The 22,127-nt window shown below is 43.1% G+C and overlaps 2 protein-coding genes across 7 annotated transcripts; both read left to right on the top strand.

The window, feature by feature from the left end:
* Positions 1 to 1,595: 1,595 nt before the first annotated feature.
* LOC120653845 (probable calcium-binding protein CML17) lies at positions 1,596 to 2,159 on the top strand. The gene has a single exon (XM_039931529.1). It carries the CDS (start codon positions 1,688 to 1,690, stop codon positions 1,976 to 1,978), a length of 291 nt encoding a protein of 96 aa, XP_039787463.1. The 5' UTR covers positions 1,596 to 1,687; the 3' UTR covers positions 1,979 to 2,159.
* Positions 2,160 to 3,684: 1,525 nt separating this feature from the next.
* Positions 3,685 to 20,446, top strand: LOC120653843 (DNA repair and recombination protein RAD54-like). 6 transcript variants are annotated; one of them, XM_039931525.1, is made up of 24 exons: positions 3,685 to 4,173; positions 5,205 to 5,582; positions 5,796 to 5,882; positions 6,019 to 6,259; positions 6,383 to 6,508; positions 6,613 to 6,669; positions 6,785 to 6,871; positions 7,080 to 7,175; positions 7,348 to 7,398; positions 7,581 to 7,655; positions 7,759 to 7,845; positions 8,252 to 8,343; positions 8,415 to 8,547; positions 15,358 to 15,477; positions 15,552 to 15,665; positions 15,754 to 15,837; positions 15,957 to 16,031; positions 16,115 to 16,173; positions 16,817 to 17,009; positions 17,116 to 17,214; positions 17,528 to 18,033; positions 18,142 to 18,198; positions 18,883 to 19,060; positions 19,212 to 20,446. In XM_039931525.1, exons 1-21 carry the CDS (start codon positions 3,854 to 3,856, stop codon positions 17,867 to 17,869), a joined length of 2,916 nt encoding a protein of 971 aa, XP_039787459.1. In that variant the 5' UTR covers positions 3,685 to 3,853; the 3' UTR covers positions 17,870 to 18,033; positions 18,142 to 18,198; positions 18,883 to 19,060; positions 19,212 to 20,446. The 6 variants fall into 6 exon arrangements, with proteins under 6 accessions (XP_039787459.1, XP_039787458.1, XP_039787462.1 ...); XM_039931524.1 differs by having other exon boundaries at positions 19,130 to 20,446; XM_039931528.1 differs by lacking the exon at positions 18,883 to 19,060 and having other exon boundaries at positions 17,528 to 17,965; positions 19,130 to 20,446.
* The last annotated feature ends 1,681 nt before the right edge of the window (positions 20,447 to 22,127 follow it).

Raw genomic sequence — 22,127 nt, 5'->3', positions numbered from 1 at the left:
AGGCTGAAAAAAATTTCGCGAAATTTTTTTGGCCTTTTGACCACTAATTTAGTGTATTAAATGTAGTCTAATTACAAAACCACCTCCACACCCCGTGTAAATCGCGAGACGAATATAATGAGCCCTTTGACCGCGTGATTAGAGGACGGTTACTGTAGCATCACTGTAGCAAATCATCAATTAATGACCGTCATTAGATTCATCTCAAAAAGTTACATCCATCCCTGAAAAGATTTTGCAAATAGACTATCTTTAGTATGCGGAAGTTTGTATTTTTGTGAAATCTTAGATGCGACAAGAAACCAAACGCTGCCAGAGATTCAATTTTATTGAAGTCTACTACAGGTGTCGGAGACATAAAAAGGGTAGTACGTATTCAGACTTGAGTCGATGGACACAGTGGCATTGGTTTGCTCGTCCTTGAAGACTGCTCCTCACATGGGAGAGCTTTGGAAGTTCAATACTCAATGGCAGACTAATTTCTTCTTATCCTGGCTATTGCCTAAAACTACCAGCTGTGAGACCGATTACTTCTGCTATAAGGCAGAATCAACTTAGGATTTACTGAAATTCTTGATCATCGCTTACCCAATGGCTAAGCCAATGCGTCATTGCTCCTCAGAAGCAACCTGCTAGTCGTTACGAATCTGTGAGCAACGTCGCGTCTCGACCATCTTCTAGAAACTAGAGCATGGTTACTTGGTTACGACTGACAGCATGGCCGTATACTGGCAACATGTATCAATAATACTTGCTCTCATTAGCAAATTTATTTGTTGCCAGATAGACAGACGAGACCACCAACAACCGAGCAGAAGCAGGCAACAGGACCACTCATGAACAATGCAGGCGCAGCAAAGGGAGAAAGCATCCGATTCTTCAATTGATCCATGCTCGATCTCATCCCATCCACAAATTCTGATGCCGGGCCTTCCCGTTTCAAGCAACGAATCTTAACCATCTGTCAAAATGCCAAGCCGTCTCCGGGGATCAGCTCGTTGATTCTCCTCCGCCTAACAACGCACACGAATTCCACGCTCCCGTGTCGTCCTCGTCCACGACCGGCGCCGCGCTCGCACCAAGCGTGCGGCAACCGAACTGCGCAAATCTCCGGCGCCTTCTTCCGGGTTCCGGCCGGCCTAACTGCGCAGACCGGGAGACAGTATAAATAACGGCCTTGTTATCTATAATAGCCTTTAGGTTAGACCTGGGCAAACGTCGGGTCGGGTCGGGTTCGGGTCGGGTCAAGGTCGGGTCACGGGTCGCATAGGACGGCCCGCGCCCGACCCGTACCTATCACCGGGTCGGGTCGGGTTGGCCCGTGCACCCTGCGCGGGCGTGTCGGGTCGGGTTTTTTTCGGGTTGGGTCGGGTTTTTTGGCCTTTGGGTCGGGTTTTTCGGGTTGGGTCGGGTTTTGAGTCAAAAATCACGGCCCGTGCCCGGCCCGTTGATTGTTGCGGGTCAAAAAATACGGCCCGCGCCCACCCGCCACATAGCTCGGGTCGGGTCGGGTCAGGTTTTTTTCGGGCGGGTTGGGTCGGGTTGTTCGGGTCGGGTGACCCATGCCCAGGTCTACTTTAGGTCACGGTCTCGAGGATACTGGATAGCCATCGATCGACCATCACTGTATCAGAGGCAAACAAGGGAGGAGTCATCAACGTTCTGAGAGGAGAAGAGTAGGGTAACAATGGCGTTCATGCGGTACTACCGCGGGCTGCCGCATGGGGAGACGACGTTGGAGGAGTTCAGGGCGTGGCTGAGCCAGTTCGACGCGGACGGCGACGGCCGGATCAGCCGGGAGGAGCTGGAGGAGGCGCTGCGCAGCCTCAACCTGTGGTTCGCGTGGTGGAAGGCGCGGGAGGCGATGCGCGCGGTCGACGCCAACCGCAACGGCGCGGTGGACGGCGACGAGATGGGCAGGCTCTACGCCTTCGCGCACAAGCACCTACACCTCAAGATGAGCCAGCTGGAGGAGTAAATTGCAGTGAAAATCATTTGTATAGTCGTGTGCTGCAAAAGTTTGGTATGAGTTCGTGAGTTCATTCTGCCCTGTTTGCTGGATGCAACTTTCATGATCTTGGGCTAGGAAACTACCTAAGTCCAAGAAGAAGAAATTGTACTTTTCTGTACATAAATGTTAGTATGTTACGCAACAAACACTTTTACGGATTGTACATTATAATTTCTCAACATATTTATTTTGAAGAGTCAACCGGCAAGAATTTACCGGACATGTATAAGAGGAGATAATTTTTCAACATATTGATGCATCCGTGGATGCAACTTCAAGTTATGACCAAATTAACACAATTTTCAATACATGCGAACTTTCTACGCCAAGGAGACCTGAATTATGGAGGCTATTCGCCTATTCCTAGTCGCGGGCGTAGAAACCTCTCTGGCGTCCCCATCTTCTTTCTCCCACTTCCTCTGCCCCCATGCCACAGGCAGGCCAGCGGCTGCTGCTGCTACGCCACCCGCCCACCCATTGCCGCGCCGTCAGCCTTCCATCCCGGTCTTCTTCTTGCCCCCGCTGCCGGCCACTGCCTCCGGGGTCCTGCTCTGCCCACCCGACAGCTCTCCCGCACCGCCTCACGTTCGCCGCCGGTCAAACCACCACCACTGCCAGGCCGCCGGCCATTGGAAACCCGGCAACCCGAAACCCTAACCCCACCACCTTGACCACCACCTCGCCGACGGCGCTCTCCCCACCTCCCACCCCTGGCGGCCGCTCCACCCCTTCCCCTAGGGCTGGGCATTCTATTAGAACCGAACCGATTCAGTTGCTCGGTTCCTTCAGAAATTTGGTTCTTAGAAAATAGGAATTGATCGGTTCTTTCCAAAAGTAGGAAACAACGAATTTCGGTTTCGGTTCTAATCGAGAGAATAGAAAATTTCTATGATACAAAAAATAGCCCATTCAACAGCAAATTTCACCAGCATTTCAACTGATTTTTCATGCAATCAATAGAGACAATTCAAACATCAATGTAGCATAAACAACAGTAACACATATATGTTACTATCCTCTCAAATTCAAAGGAAAACAAGCCACAATTACCAACAGTAGGCACTAGAGAGGTTTAAAACAAGCAACAACCAACAATCTCGGTTCTCCTCGATTGACCAATAATTGAAGCCGAAGAGGCGACTAATTCCGGTTCCTAAAAATGGAAACCGAACAACCGAATTCTTCAATTCCGATTCTCGGTTAAATTTTTTCACTCATACCCCGTTCCTACCTTGGCGGCGCGACGAGTGGCAGCGGTGGTGGTGGACTGGTGGGCCGTTGACGGGTCTTGTGCAATCCGTCGACTCCCACCTGACCCCTTGCATTTCAGTGAATTATGGATGAAACCATTAATCACAAATTTTCAGGCATCGGGTCTTGCGATTCAACTTTTGGGCGGGCCCTGATAAAAAAAATTAGGTGGGCCTACGCCAAGTTGGATCGCGATTTTGTTTCGAGAGGAGTTAGATCGTGATTACTATCCAGGTGGGCTAGTTAGGGCTATCTCCTCCGCTGTTCTGTCGCCGCCTACGGCCTACCCACTAAAATTTAGATGGGCCAAGTTCAGTCGCGATCCTAGGCCTTAATTAGCTTGGCCCAGTTAACAGCTCCTTTCTCTTTCCCGCATCTTTCCCTGCACGCTTCCCCTTTCCTACCGCCAAAAATTTCGCAGCGCCTCCACCCCAATTCGTCCAGTACTCCAGTTCCAGACTTCCAGTCCCCAACTCCAATCCACCCCGCCGCCTCTCCAATTTCTAATCCCCCAAGGCGAAGCAGCAATCGAAACATCCAGAGGCCTCCATCCTCACCCATTTCCGCTGATTCACTTTGGGAGGCGAGGCGATGCCCTCGAGGAGCAAGCGCAACCGACTCGGCCTCGACGGCGAGGACGAGGAGGAAGAGGAGATCGCCGCTACCTCATCTGACCCCGACGACTCGGAGTCGGAGGCGGAGCGCGGGGCCGAGGCGGATGACGGCGACGACGAATACGTGGGGGAAAGGAGTGACGCGGGCGGCGGCGACGAAGCGGAGGAACGAGGCAGCAGCGACAGCGGCGATGGGGGCGGCCCCGGCGACGGCGGGAAGCCACTTCGGAGCGGGAGGCGTGGGGTGATGGCTCCCGATAGGGAGAGGAAATCACAGAATGTCGATGCTCTGGTCAGGTACGCTCTGATGCCGTCATTTCTGGCGCTGGATTAGCGGATTTCGTCTTCGATATATGTGCCTGTGAGTTTTTTTTTTGATCGTATGTGCCTGTGAGCTGGTGTTGTACTAATTGACGCAATATCGCCAGTTACTACGGTCTGAATACGCACGGATCTAGATTTAGGGGAGGGGTGTCCGATGAATACCTTGAATGATAGCCTTGTGAGTTTCTATCGCGAGTTCAGCATTCGTTCACTTCAGGCAATTCACATATGGGCGCTTTTAGTCCTTTTCGCAAGTTTAGCTTAATAGCTCCATCACACAAACCAAAGACAAAACTCCATACACTGCCTTGTTCGGGCAATGATACAATAGGGTTTAAATCCCCACTCTCATGTGGAGCTAAGCCAGTGGAATTGGACACCTAAAAACGTGACAGGGTTTGATCCAATTGAGGATTGGTTGTTTCATCAAGTATTTGATGGTTTAATTCCTGAAAGTATATGTTCTAGTCTTATAGAATATCCAATGGCTGGACCCTTGAATGTCTATCGCTTGGTTTAAGCCCTCTGTCTAACTCAACATGTGTTGGTGTACTAACTCATGCATGATGAGATAGCAGTCTCTCAAACAAGTTTGACAAGTAAAGTAGCATTTCTGAAATATTATGAAAAAAAAATCTCAATTGAACTACCTGATAGCATGGAGTGCTAGGAGTTTTAACAGTTTTCTGAGACAAGGGACAATGCGCATACAACATGGTATAACATGCTAAACTTAAATAGCTGATAATATTGCATGTTTGTGCTATATCATATGCCATGCATTGCTTTTGTTATTAGATTGATTGGCGGGTGAACTTCCCAATACATGCATGGGCCCCACTGAGAAGTGTGTGGCTTATTCAGTTGTCCAATATGCCTACAAAATAGATAATTGATTGCTAATCTCACAGAGCAATGGTTCTTCCCTGATAAACTAAAACTAACAAGCATGTTGAAATTATCTTGTTTGACTACATTTTCCTTTTTTCTCTGATTTTTGTCAGGGGTAACCTGGTTGTAAGGAGGCAGCCACTCATTCCACGTATCCTTTCAGTTTCTGATGCGGCAGCAATAGCTCGAAAGCCATTCAAACCTCCATGCCAAAATGGATATAGTAAGAATAATGAGCATCTTGCTCGTCGCCTTTCAGCTCGTAAAAGATTTGTCCCGTGGGGTTCGACACAGGCATTTGCAGTTACACATAATCTTCCACAACCACATGCTGTTACTAGTGTTAGTTCATCAGAAAAGGAGGAACCTCTTCCACCTGGCATAGAGCCATTGGTTTTGTGGCAACGTGAGGAATGTGACAAGGAAAACTGCAATGCTTCTGTGATCGAAGTTGATCACTTGCTTGTACGTTACCTCCGACCGCATCAAAGGTATTATGCTCTTCTGTTATTTTCCCCACATTCTTACACACTTGATCTTGATTTTTTGGTGATACATACATGATGTATTGTAGTTATATCCGCCACTCAGGGCTAAACCATGTTTTTAGGAAATCTGTTTTGTTCTTTGTAGTAGAATCAGTTATATGATAGTTATGATTTAGTTCAGCATGCATCTTTTGAAATGTTTATGTTTTAATGCAGGGAAGGAGTTCAGTTTATGTTTGATTGTGTCTCTGGGTCGTTGAGTGATGATGGTATTTCTGGTTGCATTTTAGCTGATGATATGGGGTAATAAGACAATCCTCTCCTCTCTTTTCCATTGTTAAACTTTCATGCAATATGCAATAGTACATGTTTTTTGCAACCGTTCATTTAATCACTATGATAAAAAGCTAGTTCTAACCTTTACTTTATACTTGTCCAGATTGGGGAAGACTCTACAGTCAATAACTTTACTATATACCCTTCTTTATCAAGGCTTTGATGATAAGCCAATGGTTAAAAGGGCTGTGATTGTAACCCCCACAAGCTTAGTTAGCAATTGGGAATCTGAGATAATTAAGTGGTTAAAAGGCAGAGTGCAGCTGCTTGCCCTCTGTGAAAGCACACGTGCTGATGTTCTTTCCGGCATAGAAAGTTTCTTAAAACCCTTGAGCCGTCTTCAGGTTTTCTTTTGCTTACCCATCATCTTCTTTATATATGCTATAAGCCTAAACTAAATGGAAATATAACTGCAAGTTGATCACAATGTCTTCTCAAAGTATATTTTGGGTATGAATCTTCTTCAGGTACTTATCATATCTTATGAGACGTTCCGCATGCATTCTTCAAAATTTGAAAGACCGGGCAGCTGTGACCTTCTGATATGCGATGAGGCCCACAGGCTGAAAAATGATCAGACACTGACAAATAAGGTTCATCAGTTTGTGATGTTCATTTTATACACACAATTCATTTGTTCTCTGGGTTCCACTCCAGCTTTGTCTCTGCTGAAAGCACTAAAATCTATAATGTGCAGGCATTGGCTTCCCTTCCTTGTACACGGCGCATCCTCTTGTCAGGTACCCCAATGCAGGTATTTTTTTGGTATCCTCCACCCCCACCCCACCTAGCAAAAGGAGAAGGAAAAACACCTATGCTGGAACAATATATTTGAAATTTGATTTATTCAATATTTTTTGGTGCTGCAGAATGATTTGGAAGAATTCTTTTCAATGGTGAATTTCACAAATCCAGGGGTTTTGGGGGACGCTTCATATTTTCGTCGATATTACGAAGTAAGTATGGAGCTTGAATGAATCAGGCTATACTGCCAAATTACAAGTTACAGCTGTTCACTCACAGATAATCAGTGTTTTCATGTATGCTAAGGGGAACACATGATTGGAACTATCCTTCAGTATTTTTATTTACTTTTATGCCTATAATCACATACCTATGCCTTTCCTCTCTGTTTACCTCTATATCATCCACCGCTAAATGAAGGCACCGATCATATGTGGAAGAGAACCCAACGCAAGTGCAGAAGAAAAGAAGTTGGGATCTGAGAGATCTGCAGAGCTTAGTGCAAAAGTAAATCAGGCAAGTCCTTACTGCTGAAGAAGTTCATTCATAATACAGAGTATTCCACTGTGTTTATGATGTGCATGCTATGCTTTTTAACACCATTAAAGCTATTTTGATGCATTCACTTGTGCTGTTTTATGCTAGAAGGAGACTAATTGAATTGTGTTGTTTTCTTTACGATATCCAGTTTATACTGAGACGAACAAATGCCCTGTTATCCAATCACTTGCCTCCAAAGGTATGCTTTTCTGTCTGCTTAGACATTTTTCATTGTTCTGTATTGTACAAGTTCAACAGATAAGCTAACCGTGTTTTTTATTGAATCTATTTTGTTATAAGGAGTTGCCTTGTAGTTTCTGAAGTAGATTTTGCCCTTTTTTAAATGCTTTATCTGCCCTGCTTGACATCACTATTTTATAGATTGTTGAAGTTGTGTGCTGCAAGCTGACTCCTTTGCAGACAACACTGTACAACCACTTCATCCATTCCAAAAATGTGAGGACCTAATTTTGCATTGCTTTGTGTCTCAAACGATTTTTATTAGGTAAATGTTATACAGTCAGGGTTATGTTTGCAAGATTGTTATTGATCCTTTCAGGTTAAACGCCTGATATCCGAAGAAACAAAGCAATCCAAAATTCTGGCATATATTACTGCACTTAAGAAATTATGCAACCATCCAAAGGTAAATAATTTTAGTGTTTCTCTCAAGATTCATTTATCTTAGAGCTTCAAGTTTCAACTAAAATATCTTAAACAGTATGCTTTCTGCAGAACAATTTGTTATGTCCACTACTACTTTTTTAAACAGTAGGATTAAGCAAGAACAATGTAAATTTGTCCTTTGATCGTTAACACGTACTATTCTTTATTTTATTCTGAAATTCTCAGAGTTCTAGCCTCTTGAATTTTTCCATGAAAATGCACACTCTACTGGTCGATAGTGATATAGCACCATAAAACAAGCTATGACGAAATTCTTGGCAAATAGCATGTATTAGCTTTCTAGGCATCGTGAATTTGTAATTCATATTTTTGGTTATAAGAAAAATCCATTGTAGATTTGACGGTCGGTTGTCTTCATATCACAGCTGATCTACGACACCATAAAAAGTAACAATTCAAGTGGCTCTGGTTTTGAAGATTGTCTGCGCTTTTTTCCACCGGAACTGTTTTCAGGAAGGTATTTCACACGATTCTCTGTATCTTTTCATTTTTGCTGAGCCAACTTAATACTAATTATTTTATGAAAAGATCTGGATCATGGACTGGTGGAGGAGGAATGTGGGTAGAACTATCTGGAAAAATGCATGTATTGGCAAGATTACTGGGCCACCTGCGTCACAAAACTGATGATCGTATTGTCCTTGTATCAAATTATACTCAGGTCAGGTATTTATAGTACAATACTTTGATATCATGCCAGTAGGTATAGTTGATGTACATAACTTTATTTTTTAAAGACCTTGGATAAACACACATCTTTTTTGACAGGAAACTGTGAGGGAAGTCCCCACAGCAACATTTTTCTTCTTAGATGAACACAGTTCTGTACATTAGATGAAACATCGAAGTATAAAACTAACTGGTGACTAGATTTTTTCTTTCAGAAATATTGAAATACTGAATGCATGTCAATATAGTTGCTACCTAGAAATTTTTCTATGCTTTCCTTAGCTCTTACTAGCTTCTAAAACAAAAAGAGCAAATGAGATTCTTGATATTGAAGTATTAATTACTTCTGCAAGACAATGAGAAAGTGGCAAGTCACCACTAATCCTAAATTCTGCATTGGCTTTACTTTCTTGTTTATGATCATACCAGATCCTTACTGCATGGACAATCAGAAAAGCTTGAAATGATACTCCCTCCTTCCACTTTTATAAGCACACATATCAAGATTCAAACTTTGCAATCTTTGACCAATAATTTGACTATTATTATTTTTATTTTCATGATGCAAACTTTATATGATTGGATTCGTAATCAAATATAATTTACCATGATTATAAGTTTATAACCATAAATGATATAACATATGATAAATGAATGGTCAAAGTGTTATTTGGAAGACCATGTGATATTATACTATGCCTTATAAAGTTGAAGGAGGGAGTATGTGTTTAACCAGCAGTCCCATAATTGGCTGCTCTATCCCAATCCTAGATCACAAAATGTTTGTTGGTTGGCTCAACAAGATACAGATTGGGCATGCCTACTTAAGACCTGAACACTTTACTGCGCGTTGTAGGATAACCAATACAATATATTTGCCTCACAGTCTCAACCTCTATTTTGGGACATATCTTTGGTTAACCTCTATAACTGTAAAAAATGATAAATCCAATATGCTTGTTTGTACACACGTCTTCATTTCTGCACATCTTTAGAAAATCTGCCTGCCTATGTTATCCATGCCTGTCATCAAATGATAACATGCGGTGCTTTAAAGGTGCACATCTAACTTTATTTTGTTGAGGGATGATGTTAGAGTGACGTTCACATGGACCAAGTCGAAGAAAAATAATCAGTAAACTGGTTCATGTGGACCATATAAAATTGTTTATATTTAGATGTGTAGTGAAGAGTGTTACCTTTAGGGAATGGACTCGTAGATTATATCGTGGACCGGCCTGTAACTCATCAATATCATCAGAAACAATATGTGTCATCAATATTAGCATATGAGGTAGTCAATATGGGCTGGGCCAGTCTCTATATGGGCCATACTTAACACCCCCCTTCAAACTCAAGGCGGAGGATTAGAAGCATTGAGTTTGAGTAAATGAAGTCGATGTTGCTCTCGAGTTTGTGTTTTGGTGAAGAAATCAGCTACTTGCAACTCTGATGGCACATACTGAAGAGCAATTGTCTGTTGATGACAATGAGACCGAGTAAAAGAGGCATCAACACCAATATGTTTCGTGAGTTCATGCTTGACAGGATTATTAGCAATCTGTATGGCTCCTGTATTATCACAAAGGAGAGGTGTGGGGGTATCGCAGGAAATACCAAAATCAGCTAGCAACCATCGAAGCCATACAATCTCGGAAGTGGTAGTGGCAAGTGCTCGAAGTTCTGCCTCTGTACTTGATCGAGATACAGTGGATTGCTTCTTGGACTTCCAAACAAGAGGAGAAGAACCAAGAAGGATACAATAACCAGTGACTGAACGACGGTCTGTGGGATCACTCGCCCAAGTGGAGTCCGAGTAAGCATGAAGAAGGAGTGGACTATCATGAGCATAGAGCAAACACTGAGATGATGTGCCCCTTAAGTACCGTAGAACACGAAGCAAGTGTCCAAAGTGAACCGATGTAGGAGCACTCACAAATTGGCTCAAGATATGCACAGCATGAGCAATGTCAGGTCGAGTAACAGTGAGATAAACAAGGCTCCCAACAATATGCCTATACCGAGAGGGATCCTCCAAGGGAGCACCATCAGTAGGACGAAGCTGTAAGTGAAGATCCATAGGTGTTGCAGCTGTCCGACTATCAGTAATGCCAGAGCGAGCAAGAAGATCATGTATATATTTGGACTGATAAAGATAATAGCCCTTAGGAGAATGCAAGACCTCAATGCCTAAGAAATAACTGAGAGGACCTAGATCAGACATCTGAAATTGCTCCCCAAGTTGCTTCTTCACATGACAAATGTGTTCTATATCATCTCCCGTGATTAACATATCATCAACACATAGGAGAAGCAAAGTACGTCCATGGGGAGAACGATGAATAAAGAGGGCTGGATCATGCTCACTTGGTGAAAAACCTGCAGCCCGGATCACAGAAACAAAGCGCTCAAACCAAGCACGAGGAGCCTGTTTGAGACCATATAAGGCACGACGAAGACGACAAACATAGCCTGAAGGTGCATGAACACCTGGTGGGGGCTGCATATAGACTTCCTCATGTAAATCACCATGGAGAAAAGCATTCTTAACATCCATCTGAGAGATAGGCCAAGAGCAAGAAGCAGCCACTGCAATTAAAGTGCGAACAGTGGTCATGTGAGCAACAGGAGCAAATGTCTCGTCATAATCAAGACCTTGAGTTTGCTGAAAACCTCTGGCAACCAAACGAGCTTTATATCTTTCAATAGAACCATCTGACTTGGTTTTAATTTTGAAGACCCATTTGCATGTTATAGGTATAGCATGTGGCGGCAGTGGAACAAGATCCCACGTTCCTGTATGATCAAGGGCAGCAAGCTCCTCAGACATAGCAAGCTGCCACTCTAGAATACTAGCAGCTTCCTGATATGTGACTGGCTCAGAAACAACAGCATTCATGCTGGGAAAACCATACTTGTCTTCAGGATGAATAGTACTACGATCTCATAGATTATATCGTGGACCGGCCTGTAACTCATCAATATCATCAGAAATAATATGTGTCTCATCAATATTAGCATTAGAGGTATCAATAGCGGGCTCATCAATATGTGTTTCATCAATATTAGCAGTAGAGGTATCAACAGCGGGCTCATCAGGACTGGCCGAGGTGGTAGAGCTATAAGAAAGGTCAGTGGGGATTTTGGGACGGCGCTTGAAGAAACGGGTTATTGGTGGTTTCGAAAACTGCTGAGGTGGAGGTGGAGGTGGAGGCGGTGGTGTAGGTGTCTCATAGAGAGGAGGCGTGGTGGAAATAGCAGGAGCAGGAATAGATGCGGAAGGTGAAGTGACATCGCCCGTGGATGAAATAGGAGGAAGACACATAAAAGATGTGGACTCTGTGGAAGAATATGAGGGATGTGTAGAGGGGTTATAAAAGAAAGGACGGTCCGCAACAAATGTCACATCACGAGAGATACGCATGCGACGAGAAGAAGGATCATAGCAGCGATAACCTTTATGTTCAGGACTATACCCCAGAAAAACACACTCAACTGATTGAGCAGTCAATTTAGTGTGCTCACGAGGGGCAAGCAGAACATAGCAGACACATCCAAAAACTCGAAGGTGATCATAGTTGGGAGGCTTACCAAAGAGGACTTCCCCAGGGCACTTGCCGGACAATTTGGATGATGGTTGTCTATTGATGAGATATACAGATGTGGAGACAGCTCCCCCCCAAAAATGAGAAGGAACAAAAGAAGCAATCAGAAGGGTGCGAGCGGTCTCTATAATATGGCGATGTTTACGCTCAGCAATACCATTCTGAGCATGAGCACCAGGACATGAGAGCTGGGCAAGAGTACCTTCAGAGGTCAAAAATTTGCGAAAAGTGTCAGATAAATACTCTCCACCAGAATCAGAACGAAAAATGCGAATAGAGGTAGAAAACTGAGTATGAACCATGCGAGTGAAAGACTGGTAGATGGAGCACAATTCAGATCGATGTTTCATAAAGTAAATCCAAGTGTATCGAGAATGATCATCAACAAAGATAACATAGTATTTATGACCACCCTTAGTAGCAAAAGGTGCAAGACCCCATACATCAGAATGAACAAGATCAAAAGGCCTAGCAGAATGTGACACACTAGAGGAATATGGTAGTTGGATCTGTTTTCCAAGTTTACATCCCTTACAATGAAAACTAGGCTCTATTGATGTATGGCCTAAGCAACCACTATTGATTAATATAGACAAGCGAGAACCACATAGATGACCAAGTCGATGATGCCACTTCGCAAAGGACGATGTCGAAGACAAGGCAACGGATGACACACGAGCGGTAGAGGCAGTGGATGAAGGAAGGCGCAGGGTGTCCAAAATATAGAGACTAGGAGAACCTCTACGGCGATGGCCAGTCCCAATCACAGCCCCGCTTCGACGATCCTGAATAAAACATGATGTGTCATCAAATCCAACAAAACAATTATGGTCGGTGACTTGACCAACTGAAAGGAGGTTCATAGATAACTGAGGTACAAAGGAGACATTGGCTACAGAAAATTTTGAACTAGAAAGAGAACCCTGATGAGTGATATGACAAGATGTACCATCAGCTGTTTGAATAGAGGCATCATCGTTGACTAGCTTGCAAGCAACCAATTGAGACCGATCAGATGTCACATGAAAGGAGGCCCCTGAATCAAGAACCCATGACGAGTGAGCAGCACCAATATGAGAGGCAGCAGCAACAGATACGGAGCCTTTGGTAGTGGAAGTAGTACCCCGACCACGAGTAGCACGAGAAGTACCACGACCACGAGCAGCATGATACTCAGCTAGCTTCTCTGGATAGTGAGAAAAACAATTCTCTGAAATATGGGTTTTCTTGCCACAATGCTTACAAGGCTCAAAAGAGGTAGCTTTTGGCACATGAAACCGCTGAGAAGCTGCCAACACGCTATGAGGCAATGGCACTGAAGAAGACATTGACTGGAGACGAGTTTCTTCAGCAAGTAAAGCAGACAATGCTTGTGCCATAGTCAAATCAGAGTCACCATGAAGCAGCTGCCTACGAAGGGAATCAAATTCTTCCCGTACTCCCATGACAAAGCGATATGTAAGAAATCTGTCAAGAAACTTGTGTGCTGGACAATCACTAGCAGTGCATTCAGCCACCATAGAGGTCAAAGACCCAACCAGACGATCAAAGGCAGCATAATAGTCATGAATGGACATGTCATTCTGCTCAATTACATGAACTTGCTGCATGAGATTGTGCAAACGAGCACCACTGTCCTGAACATAGCGCTGCTTAAGAGAAGACCATATAGCCTTGGCTGTTTTGAATTTGGACAGACTCATAATCATGGACTGCTTAACACTATTGACCATAGCAGCCATCACTTTCCCATCATTAATCTGCCATGTATTGATCTCAGTAGCATTCTTGCCATCAGATGCAAGCACAGGTGGATCATTAGTTAAATGAAAATAGAGACCATGACCCCTCAATGCAGTCTCTACACAAAAGGCCCATTCAAGGTAATTCTGACCATCAAGAGTGATATTGATTACTATTGTATTGATCTGTGCCATGATGAAAGCTGCTAGAACTCGTGACCCAAACAACAGAGGGCAGGAAGGAATCTGTTACCACAGCGGAACACCCCTTTTCCTTTCTGCAGAACACAAGCAGAGCAGAGCAGAGGCACCAGCAACAGAGCAGAGCAGAGGCGCAACAGCACCAGCAGCAGAGCAGAGCAGCACCAACACAGCAGCAGCACAGAAACAGGCGGTGGTTGCTCCCTCTGGCGCGATTGAACAGAGGACGGGCGGAGGCCTGCAGCCAGCCTCGGCGCAACGGGCGCACGAGCGGCTGCAGACGAGGGAGGGGCGGCGACGACCGCAGACGGGCGGAGGCGCGCGTGGAGGGAAGCGCGCAGACGGCGGCCGGCGGAGGCGCGGATGGGGGGCGGTGCGGACGGGCGCCGGACGAGAGCAGGGGCCGGCGCGGACCGGCGCCGGACAGGGGCGGGGGATGGCGCGGACGAGCACCGGACGGGGGCGCCGCGACAGGCGGCAGAGCTCCTGGACGGGGATGAAAACAGGGCGACGACGGCCGCTCCCGCACGCGAGCCGCGACGGGCGGCTGCAAAACGGGCTGTTGGCGGCCCGTAACACGCGGATCCGTCGCCGGACGGCCTGCGGCGGCCGGCGGCGGCAGTGGATCTTGGGTGGGATGAGTATCCCTAACCCTACCTGCTTTGTACCATGTTACCTTTAGGGAATGGAATGAACAAGAGAGAGAGAGCAGACGGCAGCAGCTCTAGCATATGAGGTAGTCAATATGGGCTGGGCCAGTCTCTATATGGGCCATACTTAACAAAGAGCTCTTCAAAAAAGATGTGTAGTGAAGTGGTGCACCACCATCATTTCGTTCCTAAGCTTCGCCCCTGTCTCAACTTTGAGGGTGGCGAAGTAGAGTAATGGCAACTTGTCTGGACAATGTTTCCATGCTATGGTGTTTTCTTATGTTGGATCATATATGATTGTAGTACACCAAAGTATTAAAGATCAAGTTATTCTTCCCCCAAACCTGGCTTGTAGTTGTGGAGTGGGTTTTGATTGGACGGTTTTGGAGTTTGGACAGCTGAGTTATAAATAATCCCTTTGTCTCACAAAATATATACTCGTATTCGTTTACCTTGGAAATGGCTCTGATAATATTTCACAATAATGTGTCTGTCAGTGCTCACTCGCAGTTTCTCCATGAAGAATATTACTTATTGTCATTAATTGCTTTTGGATACCCTCAAAGCTTGGAATGACTAATTGTTGCCATTTTTTTTGTATCAGACATTAGATCTATTTGTTCAATTATGTCGGGAAAGAAGGTACCCATATGTTAGACTTGATGGAGCAACATCCATCAGTAAAAGGCAAAAGCTGGTGAACCAATTCAATGATCTATCTAGGGTACATAAAATCAGCCCTGTATCTTGAATAACGTTTACAATATACCAGTATATCTGAAATTATTGATATGGTAGGATGAGTTTGTCTTTCTACTTAGTAGCAAGGCAGGTGGTTGTGGGCTTAATTTGGTAGGAGGAAATCGCTTGGTTCTCTTTGACCCTGATTGGAACCCTGCCAATGATAAGCAGGTTAATATCTATGCATCTCTTGTTTCATCACCTTCTGAAGGTTCTTTTGCTGTGATCTCACCTATGTGATCTATTGCCATCTGTAAAGGCTGCTGCTCGAGTATGGAGGGATGGACAAAAAAAGAGAGTCTACATTTATAGGTTCTTAAGCACAGGAACCATTGAAGAGAAGGTTACCAACGTTGAAACTTGTATTTTCACTTATCTTTTCTCATTCCTTTTCATTATCTAGTGAAGGGATGATGATTCCTTTCTTGTGCTGCTAATTTGGTATGCTTCATCGTTCTATAGGTATATCAACGTCAAATGTCAAAGGAAGGCCTACAAAAAGTTATTCAGCAGGAGCAAACAGACAACAAAATGCAGGTTTAAGTACTTGGAGTGACTTTTACTTTCCTTTTAATACTTTTAAGTGCCAAATATATTGATTTCCCATCTTATTTTTACAGGGAAGTTCTCTTTCAACAGAAGACCTGCGTGATCTTTTTACTTTTCATGAACAAGTCAGGTTAGATCTGTTCCTCTGAATATACAGCTTATCTTTTCTTCTTTGATTATCTTGTTACCAGTAGGAAAAGGCATCTACAAATGAGTTCCAAAAAAACAACAGGAACCAACTGACAATTAAAAAACATAGCCATCTATTTTTGGTTAATCGTTATCATCAAATTGTGCTGAGCCTTTATGTAGTCAACGTAATTTTTCATCCAATTGACATAAGAATGCTGCATCAGTTTTCATTCAATTAAATTGGTGTAATTTCCTATTGCTTTCACATTCAAATTCAGTTGTGAGGAACTGAGGATTAAGAAGGCTGCATGTTCTTGTCTTGTGTAAAACACATGTCATTGTTAACTGATAAATTGTTTGGCAAATAAAATCATTATCGTGTGCTGTAGGTGGACAGTATAATATCAAACCATTAAGGACAATGATAAAATCTTCAAGAACAGCAGCAGTTTCTAGCTTGCAATTTTAGACTAATCAGACTTCCAATCAATTCTTATGGTTGGTCTTAATATCCTTTCATTACAATTTTTCAATATCTGCAATTTGCAATCTGTGTCCACTATTTTTTTTATCAATATCAAAATGCAGCACCTTAGTTATATCTTGAATCATATAGTTGCTTACCTACGTTTGGTGCACAGGTCTGAAATACATGAAAATTTGAAGTGTAGCCGCTGTAACAAGGATGGAAATTCGCTTTTGGGTGGTAATGATTTTGATTTAGCAGCCACTGAGCATAAGCCTTCAATGCCAGGAGTGCAAGATTATATTGATATTGGTGGGTTTGGAGAGATATCTGGATGTTTGCAGATAATGGATAGCTCACATCATCAGGTGAGTTTTGTTGAAATCCTATTTGTTTGCTATCTAACTCTACACTACGGTAGCAGTTTCAAAGCTCAATAGCTTTCATTTTCTGTTTTATTCCCACACTTATCAGATTGGAAGACCGTCTGAAGAAGATTTAGGAAGTTGGGGACATCACTGTGATCCATCAACTGTACCTGATACTATACTGCAGTGTTCTGCTGGTAGTGAGGTGATGACCTAAGCCATCAGTGCAATTTCTATGTCTGAACTACTCAACCCCACGAGATAACAGTTTCTACATTTCCAGTGAAACTGGATCCACTTGTTCATGGTTTGCTTCATTGGATTTAGATAGTTTTTTTCAAAAAAAAAAAAGGTTGATCGAGAAGCTGGCCGCGACAGTTAATACCTTAAATGTGTCCTTGAGGAGAAAAAAAAACCTTTGAACTACAAAGAATATGTATAGTTTGCTGCAGAGTTTAGTATAACTTGGTTTCCAGGCAACAACTACAAGAGTTACAAATCACATGTGCATCTTGCAGGTTTCTTTCGTTTTCACCAATCAGGTTGATGGAAAACTTGTTCCGGTTGAATCAGTGGCACGATCAGCACCTCATCAACTAAATGGAATAGCAGCTCATGGAGACAAGGAAGTGGGGAAAACCAATTCTCCTAGTAAACCCAGAAAACAATCCTTACTTGGCAAGAATTTGAAGATGATGGGATTTAATTTAAAGAATTCATCTTTGAAATGTCCAACTAGGTCCAGAACTGCATCACCAAATTGCTTGCAACAGTTGAAGAAAACCAGCCCCACTTTAGAACAGCCTCAAGCTAAAAAGCTTCATGTTGCTTCTGATATGTCTGATGATGACTTTGTTTGAATCAGAACTCAAATCTCCGTATATAACGTCATATGTTGATCTGCTGTGTTGTTTTTAAAAGCTGTCATCTGCTTTGTAAATACTACATGCAAGCTGGTGAGATAACTAGTCATTTGAAGGAATTTTCTCATGTGCTCTCATCACTTTGCAGTATTTCTTAAAATGTAAGTGAAGTATAATTTTTTAGGTGCTAATCACCTCTTCTAATTGGTAAAACATGGAAAACACTTAACAAAATACTATCTGCTGACATGGCTGTTGATTACTTGCAGTTCATTTCAAGCGGAAGGGCCAGAAGCCCAATCCTTGTACCATATTTCCGTAAAAAGGTCTGGTTTTCTTATCTGCTGCAGTGTTAAATGCTTTTGGCTATTTGATAAATATTTTCTCTTAGTCTACATCGATGATTTCCCATAATAAAAGTTAATTTATTTATAGCATGCATTATGAGTGTAGTTTTGATAAGTTTGTCTAATGATTATACTACTAAATTACTACATTCTCCACATGGCCTTGGGGATTGTACCCCTCCTGTCCAAAGTTAGTCGGCGTGTAGCAGGTTCCCAAATAAAGGTTCAGAAAAGAGTGAGATCTGCCCCAAGGACAGGAGACCAACTAGTAGATTTAAGCTTGCCATTCCGACAAACAACTACACTAGCCACTTGGATGATATGCTTTCACCTCCAGCTGTCCTTTATTGGGGCTTTTCCATGTGGGTGACAGCCACACTTTTGAGTTGTTCTAAAAGTTCGACGTTTGCACTCCACTCTCTCCCTTGCATAGTCAAGTGAAATAGACCTGACAATTACGGTTCTGTTAATTCTTAGCATACGCTGCAGGGATGAGTGTTCCTTAATTACCGTGAAAGTATAATTTTGTTGCAGTATATGGGGATTACTTTTGGGGTCACGCTTTATTTTTCTGTTTATGACTTTGTACCCTCTACATAGTTTGAGATCTGTACTCATGGAGGGAAAACTGTTGGTGTCTTTTTTTTTCGCTGAGATCTGTAGGATTAAAGGTAGGAGTCAGGATCACAATGAGGCCGGTCTTCATTCCCATCCCTCACATGTGCAGTCACAATGGTTAAATACATACTGGAAGAAAAGAATTGGTGTTGTTCATGTGCTCACATGGGTTCTCTAGATCTTAAGAGCTTTGCCTAAGCTCTGTCGGTTTGACCATTATGAGGTATTTCCAGGTCTTCATGCAAGCTAACTCGTGAGAGTCCCTTGATAGACTATTCTCTACTTGCTGCAGGGTTTAATTTCACTTGAGATGATCCAGGACTTCTGAGAGAAGAATGCTCTTTTTTCCCCTTTTTTTTTTGGCCTTCTTGTAGGGACTGGGTGCAGAATCTCATTCCAGATTATGCTGAAAAATATGGACATGTGTTCTCCCCATTCCACTATTACCTCGTGATTTGGGGTTAGACACTAAGGGGTATAGTTTTATTAAGCTTTGCACATGTTCTGTTCCAAAATTACTGCATCAGAACAGTACTAATGTCCTAGCTCCTAATGGAAATTGAATTTGTTATGAGGGAATGGAAGCAAGTGCTAAATTTGAAAAGTTTCTCAAGGTACATCTGATCATTATATTGGCACTAAAAGGAAGAGATGGTAGAGTTGGGGTATGTCAACCTTATGATCTATTGCCATATGGTACATTGCGAATAAGGGTGCTTAACATATGATCCTTCAGACTGGTGGACAAATTAAATTACGTATGCTTTTTATGACTAGAAGGGTAGTGCCACCACTTTGTAACACTGCATAACTGAATCTTGAGCTCCGGTTTAAAAAATAACAAGAACCCTACTTGAGTTGGAACTCTGTTTTTCTGACTTTTATTGGAGCAACCTAATTCTCTTGTTCAGCATAATAATCATGTTTCCTGCAGTATATTTTTGCGAAATATGTTTCATGTCACATGATACTATCATACTAGTGTAAATTTATGAACAACAATGTTAATCTCTTTGTCCTGCTGCCAGTCAATTTGCCATTCAGACAGTACAGCACTTCAGCATTTACCATGTGTGCAATTTTTTCTGAACCAGAAAAGAATTATCTACTTTAAGTTACCATAAGTTCTGATGTGAAGTATAACCATGAAATCACAGTGGTGTTTAAAATGGTCCTATTTCCAATAGGGGTGCTGTCGTGATTTATTACAAATAGGACCCAACATTACAATGGAACAAGATCTCTTTGACTGGTCCGTTGTCACCTGGTGGCACAAGACCAAGGACTTGTGTTATCATTGCCTGGTCATAGAGGTGGAACCAAAATGGGGAGGATTCTTGGGGATCACATGGTCCTATTCCGAGAGGTCGATGTCGCCAGCTCACCATGGCTAATAACAAACCGGTCTAGTGTCAGTCTAATGATTTTGTCACCAACCTCCCCTTTGCTTGTGCTCAGCTCATTGCCTGATTATACCTCCGGACATTGTTAAGCTAGATTTTTTCCCCATAATTGTGCTCGTATTCATTTTACTATAGCCGTGATTTCTTCCTGATCTCCGATGATTCAAATCGTGGACACTGCAGAATTGCAGTTTCCATTTATTTTAGTTTCTGGCTTTGAAAAAATCAAGTGAATTCTACCAACACTGGCATGATCTGGCTTCTCTTAATTCTTTGCATGTGTTGGCATGTTGCTTCACGAATCTATATTTCTGTAGCTATTTCGAGTCATACGAAGTTTACCACCCCTTTGACGTTAGAACCGTCACATTTTTCTGATTCTACGCTCGGCACTCGTGTACTCCAATTTGCTTAGATCGCAGGTTACCTACATTTAAAGCTATTAATTAATCTCGGAGTCGCTTTCTCCCTGAACAGCATATTTGTTCACTTCTAATGAGGGTCGCTTTCTGGGCTCATCTTGTGTGCTCTTCATCTCAGGTTCTCAGCAGTAGCAGCTGGTCCCTAATCCGCGCCAAGAAAGCTACCTCCGGCCTACACCACTGCACCGTCGGCGGTTGGACCGTACGGGTTTCTTGTTCCTTGGTATTCGGTTCATGAACAAAGCTACGTCCTGCATGCTTTCGAACAGTCCCCCGGTGTGATTCTGTGTCGCATGGTGGATCACCAAGTGATCAATGAGGAAAGCGACTGCTGTCCACGCCTCGGAACATCGCTAATCTCCCCCTTCCCCCGCAATTATGGACTGATGCTTGTACTCCACCTCTGGGAATGCAGGAAAGGTTAGCTGCTCGGTTTATATAGACCACTAAATTATCAGATGTTGCTCCACAATTATTACATGTCCGATCAATATTAATAATAGTATAGTACTAGTACCAAACAAAATCTAGACACGATGATAATATCGACTTCGACGCCCGGCCCTCAACATTATGAACCGTACTGGATACTGATTATTCGTGGCGAGCTGGGCCCAGTAAGCAGTAGTGTATACAAGAGACGAGGGGCGTTTTTCTTTACGATTGTCAGGTCAGACCTTATAATCGGCATTTGCTTGTCATCGTTTCTTTATACATTATATATTGATCACTTGACGTTTCAGAAATGCCAATATAAAAATATTTGGATTTGACTCGTGAAATGGTATTAGTAGGCACGTTGTTAGATTTATTTTTCGTACCGTTATGGCTTTACTACAATTTTCATTGACGTATCACGTATGTTTACAAAGCAAATGGTCCAAATGGGAGCATTTGATGAGAGAGTAAGTTGAGTTGGAAAGGAGTGATTAGGGAATATAACTTAGGATGTGACCAGAACATGCAATCTGGATATAAAGGTTGAGGTTTATAATCTCAGGCATTTTGGTGAGGCATTACTTGTCTCGTCGCCAAGACGCCAACTTTTATTTCTACCCTGCAGTACGTGCCTTTTGGCTTTGTCAGAGTAGAAGAATGCAACGGCGTTAGATGGAAGGTAATGCATCGTCCTCAAGTACTGTAGTACAACAGACTCAGGACGAACACCAGTTCGAGAAAAGGAGAAAATACAGCTCATGGTGCCCAGATCCACGTGCGCAACTACTGAGAGGAGTACCAGAATTCAATCTATCCAACCACCAAGTTGGTTTTTATAAACTGCATGTACCTTCGCAGTATCACCAAAGGACATGCATGCAGGCCTGGACAAAATATACTTTGACCATAGTCAAACCAGGCACCAGCAGCATTTGACACCTATGCAAGCAACTCCACCCTTTATAGAGAGAAGAGAGAATCTATTTTTCTGACGCCGACGCTCTCGATTCTTCCCCCCACGTACGTC

Source organism: Panicum virgatum, chromosome 1N, assembly GCF_016808335.1.
Source record: "Panicum virgatum strain AP13 chromosome 1N, P.virgatum_v5, whole genome shotgun sequence".
Lineage (NCBI taxonomy): Eukaryota > Viridiplantae > Streptophyta > Magnoliopsida > Poales > Poaceae > Panicum > Panicum virgatum.
This window is presented reverse-complemented; position numbering and strand designations above follow the sequence as displayed.